Source organism: Octopus sinensis, unplaced genomic scaffold (genome assembly GCF_006345805.1).
Source record: "Octopus sinensis unplaced genomic scaffold, ASM634580v1 Contig18219, whole genome shotgun sequence".
Taxonomy (NCBI): Eukaryota; Metazoa; Mollusca; class Cephalopoda; order Octopoda; family Octopodidae; genus Octopus; species Octopus sinensis.
In genome coordinates, this window is record NW_021835651.1 from 10,001 (window position 1) to 21,180 (window position 11,180).

The following is an 11,180-nucleotide window of genomic DNA, read 5'->3' on the forward strand; positions in this document are numbered from 1 at the left end:
ATAATATTTAATCTTAAAAATAAAGTAGCCCTTTTCTTCATATACAATGAATGGTCACGAGGGTCCAGTAGAGAAGAGCAGGAATGAAAAGAGGGCATAGGTAATGAATGGTCACGAGGGTCCAGTAGAGAAGAGCAGGAATGAAAAGAGGGCATAGGTAAAAAAAATAGTTGGGAACCATTAATGCGGGCTGTAGTTTTCTACAGATTATGCCAAGCTACGGGCTGTCGAAACGTAAATTCTCTCTCTCTCTCTCTCTCCACAAACTCCATATCTCTGATATTACCAACACACTGTATGACCTCCTCTCCTGGCGACGGAGTTAGAAACAGCAATAACAAAAAGTTTTTAAAAAAAGAGAAAAGAAAAAAAGAAATGAAAAAACATAAAAAAGCAACGCAAAAAATACTCTCACTTTTCTCCTCCATTTTCAATGTGAATGAACTTCGTTCATGCGACAGCAAAAAAACAACGAAGCAGACAGATAACTGGTTGGGTGGGGGTCGGGTGGAGAGGCGGGGGTCGGGTGAGGCAGTGAAAAACAGTGTAGTGGCGTCGGCGAGATTCGAACGCAGTGCTACACGATTTTAAGTGTCATACTTGACACAATGACAGCTTATCAATTGACCGAAGCAAAAGTCGTAAACAACCTGTCACTTGCACACACACGCACGCTCACACACACAGACACACACACACACACACACACACACACACACGCACACATACACTCACGGACACACACACACACACGCCACATACACACACGTACACACACACACGTACGCACACGCCACATACACTCTCACACACATACACATATGCACACAGGCACACAGACATTCACACACATTCGTACACATTGAGGCACATACGCGCGCACGCACACACACACACACACGCACCTAGCACAAAAATCCGTGCCCCCGCTACACACACATCACACATACCGATATACGCGCACGCATGTACACACACACATACACATAAGCACACATATAACACAACACACATCTAAATACGTATGCATATCATCATCATCATCGTTTTAATGTCCAAAATCTCTTACACACGTGCGCACTCACAGACGTACACACGCACACACACGCACTTGCATACAGACACATATATGCTTGCGCTCACATAGAAACAAACGCATAAACACACACACACATACACACACACACACACAGATAGCGCACATGCATCTCCAAACCTCGAACATACACAACCACTGCGCACGCGCGCTGATCTGCTCAAATTTCATCCGACCCCACAACTACCCTCCACACACACACACACACACAGGTCCCCACCACCTCCTCCTCCTTTACCGACGCCCCTTTCTTCCCCATCACTTTCAAGGCCACCATCTTTCCATTAACATTCACTCAGCAAATACGTGGATACTGCTAACATCGCAAAACACAAGCGCACACACACACAACACACCATACACAGAGACACACATACACACAACACACACACACACACACACATATATATATATATATATATATATATATATATATATATATATATATATACACAGACAGAGTCACACACGCCGCCCTTGCACACACACACACACACACAGACACAAATGACCTCGTCCTTCCTTCTGAGCCGTGCCCCATGGCGGAAGGGGTAAATCCAGAAACTCCTTTACAAACCTTACAGAAATATATAATACACTACACTCCGCCAGCATACATTTCTACATACATTCTCCAAGATCCCTGCCAAACAAACGCAGTGATAACCGATGAAGAGGCAAGAGGAAAGAAAAGTCTCGGCTGTGCTCAACAGCACCTCCTCAACAAAGCTGTCCTTAAGGAAGCCAGCAACATTGCCATAACCGTCTTTGCGATATTGCTAGATTACAAGGAAGCGTTCGATTCTTGCCCCGTGAGTGGATAATAGAATCACTACATCTTGCTAAAGTACCAGCTGCTATCGGGAATGCCATTGAAAGACTGACCCCAGCATGGTCCACATAATTATCACTGACAACTACTAGAGCAAAACCTATTGTCACAAACAGAATTAAGCTATCAACAGGGTGACAGTCAATCCAGGGTGATAGTCTATCTGTAATGCTGTTTTGTACTGGTAGTGAGTCCTTTGTCAGCCCTGTTAACAAATAACAAGGCTACATGCTAAGATATGCAGAAAAAAATTAAGTTAATGTTGCTCACAACATTTTTTGTTAATTACTTAAAGCTATATTTTTGGTAAAATGACCAAAATCAAGGAACAATTAGAAATAGTCGCAACATTCACATGAGATATAAGAATGGAGTCTGGGCAAGATAAATGCTCGTACGTGTCAACCGAGGAAAGGTTGTCGACCAGGCAGAGAACATGTACATCAATGGCTTGTCTGCCTCCTCTATCTCTAATGACGAAAGCTACAAATACCTTGGAATCGATGAGGATGTTGCATATGTTGGTGCTGTGACTAAAGCCAGAATAATAAAAGAGTTCTGTAGAACATAGGTCAGAAGATACTTCAAACAATGAGACCGTTGGGCGGAATGGAACCCATGTCTGTGCGGCCAAGAAGTTTGCGTCTTAGTTTCGTTGTTTTGGGGTCAACTATTGCATGACGACGCTTTGGGTGGTCGTCTGAGATGGAACCAGGTCTTGTGTGTGTGAAACTGTGTCGATGGGAACTGTCCCACGCTTTCATTTAGTGGACCCAATATTATAACAACTTAAGGTTGAAGGGATCTGTCAAGTTTTGTGATTTACTTATCTCATAAGCACCGGTATAGGAACGAGGGTCAAATAAATGTAAACTGCGAATTTGTATCTCACCGTAAGCGGAAGCATAACCAGCAGCAGAATGTATGAGAAGGGATAACAGCATCATCCTGTAGAGATGGAATCAACTGTGTGTCTCCATTTATTTTAATCGTAGAATATAAATGGATAAAAACAACAACAAAAAAACCCCCAGACGAGTCCACACAAAACTCATACATGCCATGTGACTGCGGTTTTAAATTATTTAAACAAATGTACAGCATTTGCTATATATTGATTAGGAGTTCAATACACGACAGATCACAACTGATCAATAACTTGCCGAAAAGCCTTAAATATCTCTAAAGTGTAGACGGGTTCAATTTTTAGAAAAGGCAGTAAGAGAAATTTTTATCTGAGATAATAGAAGGACTTACTCTTCGCCAAGAAACGCAAGTGAGGGCAAAACCGAAGACGGAGATGTGGTGTGAAAATGGATTCAGAATTACACAAATGGTGGACACATCCTCCGGTTGGACCAAATACAAATGTGTGTGTGTGCTCGTGTCTGAGTGTGTGTGTGTGTTTGTATGTGTGTGTGTGCGTGTGTGTGTGTGTGTGTGTGTGTGTGTGTGTGTGTGTGTGTGTGTGTGTTGTCGTCATAAGAATTTAGAAACTTTCGAGAGAACATGAAATAATTATCTTTTGGAACGGTGAGTCTCGAAGCACACAAAGCTTTAAACAAAAACGCGTAAAATATTGGGTTAAAAACCATTTGAGTAGAAAAAGGTGAAGGTAGCGTTCGATGTTTTCTGTTGCAAGGGTGCGTCTGAGGATTGCCTGTCAGTCTGTCTGTCTGTCTCTCTCTCTCTCTCTCTCTCTCTCTCTTTCTCTTCATAACTACACACACACAGATACACACACACATCTTTGTCCAAATCTCTCTTCTTCTTGCTTCTCCCCCTCCTCCTCCCCTCTTCCTCTCTTTCCCCTCACCCCCGCCCGCCCGTCGTTCCACCCTTAAATATCCGACCCTACCTTTTAATTCCTCACCTGACATCTCTGCGTGTCATGCGCTCAGTTTTCCAATTGACACGTCGTTATGGTTCACACACACACCACCACCACCACCACCACCACCGTCACCACCGCCACCACCACCATTAACACCACCACCACCGCATTCATCCTCGCCCTCCACCTCCCTCTCCACATCCCATTATATCTCCTTCCCCGCCCTCCATCACACCATCTAGCAATATTTAGCCACCACCACCACCATCATCCCTCACCCCTGTCCAATCTTGTCAATTGCAGTTTAAATCTAGACACATGCACGCATGTGCAATATGCACGCCATGCACTCATGCACATGGAAATGCACCCGGGGCTGAACTGCCAAGTTTTCTATTTCACTTCGTGCACCGCCGATGTGCACATTGACTCCGGCCACGTAAGGCTGTTCTGGCGGGAATAGTGGGGTGTGGTGGTGGTGGCGATGATTGTTGTTGTTACTGTTGTTTTAGCCCCAGGTCAGCCCTAATTGAACAGGTCTAATACACACAGTTGAATGACAAGGAACGACCTACACTCATATTTAAACATTCATACAAGCATCCATCCATCCATCCATCCAATCCATCCATCCATACATACATACATACATACATACATACATACATACATATGCATACAAAAGAATTTATTGAACTACATTTCTCAGCTCCAGGTCGTTGTCAAAGGAAACGCGTCGCAGACAAAGGGAGAGCGACCCAAAAACGTGGTAATCTGAAGGCGATATATATCTGAAGAATATGTCGGTAGTGGCAGACCTGACCAACTGAACTCATGAATAGCAATTTTGGTCAAAATAGCGGCGTGGGAGAGGAGCGTTGTCATGTTGAAGAAACACGGGTGAAGGTGGCAGATAACAGTATCTTGGGACCAATCCATCTGCTTGACCAATTCCCTGGTGGATTGGCGAGGATCCTCGTGGATGTGCTTGTTGAACTGAACAGGTCGACCGGGGTGCGGAGAGTCTGTGAGGTCGAATTATTCCTTCTTGAAGCGTGAAAACCGTTTCAGTACATTTTTTTCAGTAATAGCGTAAAATTATGTCTTAAAAGAGGTAAAATTTATTCAAATTTCAAAAACAATAAACAAAAGTTGTTGAGAAAGAACAGAGCTACAGCAAAGAAACCATAAAACACAACGATAAAAATGTTTTTCGTCTTAATCCAAAACACATTGGTCAGAAAGGAATTTATCCGAAAACCCAGTAGAAAACTGTACAGTTATGTATATGAAAGCCTTTGGCCATGGAGATTCCTGACGATGTGGAAACATTCTATTGCTCTTTTCAATATACAGAAAAATAGTAGGATACCCGAGAGGGGAATGCTAGCTATGGTTCCCCTGCCTTCTTTTCTCGTATATCTCATTCAGTATTAGCTTATCTCGCATAGTTAACTATTTTGTAAGCGTTTGTGTAAAGTTTGAAAAAGATTTGGTTGTTACTTTTAACAGAGTGAGCGACCGCGTAGATATCTCTGTCGTTGGTTTCTGTTGATTGTTGCTGTTGTTGTTGGAGGCGAGAGAAAAATCCTTAAATTTACAAACTGATTATTACGCAGCTTGTATTAAATTAAATTTGTTTAAGGCTTCAGAAATGGAGATCCGACGGGTCTCTGGAGCAACGTTGCTCGACAGGGTCTCTTGGAAGCCAAAGGGTCTCTACTTCTCAGAATTCACAGGTCACGGCTCCGCTACAGCAGACACGTGATTAGACAGACAGAGAGACAGACACACACACACACACACACACACAAACACACACACACACACACAACACACGCACGCACACACACACACACACAAACACACGTGCAGTCGTTAATTAAATCAAGTTTTCTCTCCAATTTTTTTCCCTGTCTCTCTTTTCTTTCTTTCTGTAGAAGAGCGTAGGCTCGAAACTCCAGAGATTTCCTCCATTTTTCCTGAGCGCCAAACTAAAACACCGTGTTTGTTGTTCCTCGTTTGTTATTTTATGCTTTTAGTATAATTTTGAACGATATATATATATATATATATTATATATATATATATATATATATATATATATATATATATATAGATATATATATATATACATATATATCGAGCGTTAAACTAATACATCTGTTTGTTGTCTACATCACCAGTCTTCGTCTTTTTTTTGTGAATTCTCACTATATATATATATATATATATATATATATATATATATATATACATAAACATACATACACACATATGTATATATATATATGTATATACATATGTGTATACACACAAGTACATACACATATATATGTGTGTATATATATATGTATATATGTATATATATAAACATATACATATACTCACACATATACATATACACACACATATACATATACACACACATATACATGTACACTCACACGTATCAATTACTGGTGCGTTAAGAGTGTTTTGTTTCAATACTATCATCTTTCTATCAATGCAGGTATCACATATACAGGCAATGGGTTTACAAATATTCAGTGTGAGTGTGTATGTGGTATATATATTCATATCTGTATGGTGTATGTGTTTGGCGTGTGTACGCGCGCGTGCGTATATATATATATATATATATATATATATATATATATATCTATATATATATATAGAGAGAGAGAGAGAGAGAGAGAGAGAGACAGACAGACAGACAGGCCGACAGACAGACAGACATACACTTAAACACAGACACACATATATTTTTATCTACGTACAGTTAAACAAACACATAAAGATTTACGTTGGCCGCTGCTTTGAATATCGTGTTCTGATATTTATTGGGAGTTTTTTAACAAAGCAAGTCCTTAAGAGATGCTGTCTCACGACAGATGCTACAGTTGTTGGCCTATCGACACTGTGTATAGAATAAGTATAAGGCATAGGTGGTTATATAAATGTACATATACATATACATCCAAACATATACACCCATACACACACACACACACGCACGCACACGCATGTGTTTGTATGAACATAGAAGATTCTGGAACGGTTGACACCAATCTTTAGTGTCAAGAGTTAAAAAGTCGATGTTGGCCGCAGAGTGTCCTCATGGATCCTCAGAGCTTTTCAATCTAGGGGTCATGAAACCATCATCCTTCTCTTCTCCACATTCGCAAGGCCCCATCTCGAATACTGTTGCCCGTTGTGGTCTCCTTACAAAAGAAAAATTCCTCCAGGAAATACCGGATAAACCACCTACACCTAGATACGTCTCAACCAACAGCAACTCACTGCTTGAGTGGTCCATGCTGTCCCGAAATAATTAACTAGAAGCCTTTTCCAGGCGGTGTTATTGAGTTACTCATGGCCTAGGCCGATAATGTCCGAAACCAATCTAAGTTATCTAAATTATACCAACACCCGAACAAGACGCCACTGCACAGTAGCAAAGGCCCTAACCATCCTGTCTATAGTAAGGATCCGCTCTACAATAACTTGGGTTTGAAGGGTACACAACTGATATGTGGCCGAAAAACCTAAGAGATCTACATAGAGTAAGGCTAGATGTTTTCAAGCAGCACGTGGGCCTTCTGCTGTCCAAGGTCCCAGGTGTACCTCTTTGACGACAAGGGACTCACATGCGAGCAGCAATATCAAAAGCCAACCATAGAAGAATGCTCATTGAAAAGATTACGAAGATGGCAGTGCTCCAACATGGTCGCAGTGTTTACGCTGGAGCGCAAAGTTTGCATCCCAAGTACATGGTTCTGGATCCAGGCCCATTGATGTCACCTTCTACTATAACCCCGAGTCGACCAAAGCCTTGAGAGTGAATTTGGTAGACAGAAACTGAAAAAAGCCTCTCGTATATATATATATATATATATAAGATTTATATATAATATATAGTATATATATATATATATATATATAATATATATATATATATATATATATTATATATATATACACATATATATATATTTCTGGGTGTTGTGTGTGTGTGTGTGTGTGTGTGTGTGTGTGTGTGTGTGTGTGTGTGTGTTTGCATTTGTCCTCCAGCACAGCTTGACAACCCGTGTTGGTTTGTTTACGTGCCCGTAATTCAGCGGTTCGGCTAAAAGAGAAAGATAGAATAAACATCAGACTTAACAAATGGAATACTGCGGTCGATTTGTTCGACTAAACTCCTCAAGGCAGAGCCCCAGCATGGCCGCAGTCTAATGACTGAAACAAGTGACGTACATATAAAATACAATTCTGTTTGTCGATATAACGAAGAGCTTCGCGAAAGGCTGCGACCGAACGACAGTGTGTCCTCGCCCCCCGTCACACATCTATTCTTAATATATTGGACGTCGTATCCTCTTCCAATGTATCGCGTCATCACCAGTATTTCTACACATATCACGTGTACACTGATGGTGTTTTACATGTCTCAGGTGACCAAGCCCCAGTTTAGATTTATAGACTTACTAGCAGTATCGCCCGGCGTTGCTCGGGAATAGTGAACATTTTTCTGGTTGAAATACACTGAAAAATGGCGACACAGCAGACAAAAAATCGTAAAAAATAGGGATTTTCATAGAAAAAAAGCACCTTTTTGATGTAAATAATTTTTGGTGTTAACATGGTCTGATTTGAATATTTTCTTCTATGGAAGGAAGAGCAAGCCTTCTTCTATTATACTCTCAATTTTGGTCAACTTGCGCCGCAGGGTCTCGGAGGAGATAGTGTTAGTTGAAGGCTACCAAACCTGTCATACACAGACAACTTCAGCTTTATATATATAGAGATATCCTCACATTATTTTTGTGGCTCCCGTCGTTGTGTTGCGGTCAAGCTGTAGCACTTCTTTGCTTTAGATTCTTTTTTCGTTTTGTTAGATCAATTACGTATCGACGCCTGTAGTGTTTCATTTGTTATTTACTTTATTGATCTCTATCGATTAAATTATCATATGGAGTTATCGCACTTTAGGAAATAAATATAACACGTGTGTGTGTTTCTTTCAGTTTCCGTCTATCAAATCCACTCGCAGAGCCTTGGTCGACCCGAGGTTATAATAGAAAACACATATCCACGGTGTAAGGCAGTAGAACTGAACTCAGAACCATTTGTTTGGGAAACAAGCTTCTTACAACACAGCTACACCTGCGCCTTTAGGAAAAATATGGAACGCTTTATGAATTTGAGTGTCAAAATGAAAAAACAATTTCATAATAACATTCGAAAAAAAAAAATGAAACTTTGCAAAGTAAAATAAAAATATAAAAAAGGAGAAAAAAAACAGCCAATAGCTCTTTGTTTATGTTAAAAGCCAGAAGGCCTTCAAGTAGTGTTTGGCGGTATAAATATTTGGCAGATATAAAGTATTGGCTGTTATTTCTTCCTTTTAATATATTTTTATTTAATTTTCGGTGGTTTTTTTTTTTTTTATAATATTGCTCTGATATTGTTTTTGCATCTTGATCTACCTATAGGCGCAGTTGTGGCTGCAGCAAAACAAAATATGATTCAACTCAGGTATTAGACTTTAAAAGCTAATTTACCTTGTAAAAAGAAATGTTTAAGAGATAAATTAAACAAGAATTCGAACTTTAAACCGGTCTAAAAAAAACTCTAAACCAGATCACTCATATAAAAGCAGGAGTAAACAACAAATCTTCCATATCACGGACTTTCCGTAATATGGAAAATTGTGGGATTATGAATATAAATAGTAAGAATATTATTTAATATTTTATGGCTTGGTTGAGTTAATATCGTTTGGAGTTGATGAAGTTGTGGGTGTTTCTATCTCTAACACTATTTTGATACACACACACACACACACACACACACATGTAATGGATAATAAAATGAATGGTTTACGCCTGGTAGCTTATTGGTAGCTTCTAAATATATAAATGAAAAATTCTCCTCCGCCTGGCTGCTTTTCTCTCTACAAAACAGAAAGTTGCAGTGTGGAACAGTCATTTTAAGGATATTATTTATTTATCACCCGACGAGATACATCTGCACCACCGGATACACCTGAACCAGTTGTTGAGTGACCCACAAGAGGAGTCGATGTATCGAAACAATTGTTGTGATTAATAATATATTCTCGTATATTCCATCTTCTGTCTTTCATTTTGTTATTTATATATGTATATATATATATATATATATATATACATATTATATAGATAGATATAAACATAGATATACTCTTAATTGAATAATAGCAAAACAATGTTCACGTCCAATAATTCCTTACATATCTATTTCTGTTTGCATCTTTGCTTGCGTGTATGTATGTATGAAATTTGTGTGTTTCTCTTTTTTTCTCTTTTTTTTTTTTGTCTGTCCTCTTCTAGCTTTTCAACAACTTACTATATTTCTTTCTCGCTCTCTCTCACATACACTCTTTTCTCTTTCTTTGTCTTCTTTCAGTGTTCCGTGTAACGGTGGACAGTGTGAACGCAGAAAATGGCTACCTACGAGTGAATTTCATGCGGAAGAAGCGAGCGTACAAACGTGGTTCGCTGGTGAAGAAACAGATCCGAAAATTAGCTGGTTACATTCCGGTGACCAACAAATGCGACTGTGCTAAGAACAATGCTTCTTTGATCGCTCCAAAGAAGAGGCTTCTAGTGATGGGCCGCATGGAGCAAGATAAATTCCTTCTTTTTTTCGTTAGTCCATATCAGAGAAAATCGGAAGGTTTCCGAGCGGCGACGAAAATGTGGAAGAAAGATAACCCATGCAAATCGTGGGCCATACCGGATGTGTATAACCGGGACAAGACAGAGAAAAAGGAGAAGAACAAAACGGATAAAAAGAGGAACAGGAACGACAAGAAGAATCGCAAGAAGAAGAAGAAGAGGAGGAAGAAGAAGGGATCGAAGAAGAGGAACAAGGATAGAAAGAAGTCGAAAAAAGGCAATGAAGTATCTCCTCCCTCTCAGTGATCTGAAGTCGACATTTTATAATGGGGGTCCATCAAGTTGAGTTACATGTATGTGTATACATATATGTGTATATGATGTATGTATCTGTGCAATTACATACATATATATACACATATACATATATATATATAAATACAGATGTACATATACACATATACATACATGCATATATACATACATATATATAAACACACGTACATATATATACATACACACGCACATACGTATATATATATGTATATACATATAGACTGACAAACAGATAGATAGATAGATAGATACAGATAGATAGATAGATAGATAGATAGATAGATAGATAGATAGATAGATAGATAGATAGATAGATTTACAGACGAACGCCTTCGAAGAATTATGATAGGATTAAAACGATAATAGCAACAGACGACGACGACGACGATGAGCACGATTATGAGAAAGAAAGAGCAAATA

General features: G+C 39.5%; 1 protein-coding gene across 1 annotated transcript in view; it reads left to right on the plus strand.

Annotated features, from left to right (window-relative positions):
- Positions 1 to 10,889, plus strand: part of LOC115231319 (protein PXR1) — a 12,126-nt gene extending 1,237 nt beyond the window's left edge. The window contains exon 2 of the mRNA XM_029801376.2: positions 10,213 to 10,889. Within this exon, the coding sequence (XP_029657236.2) occupies positions 10,213 to 10,730 (518 nt within the window). The 3' untranslated portion in view covers positions 10,731 to 10,889. The remainder of the gene's footprint in view (positions 1 to 10,212) is intronic.
- The last annotated feature ends 291 nt before the right edge of the window (positions 10,890 to 11,180 follow it).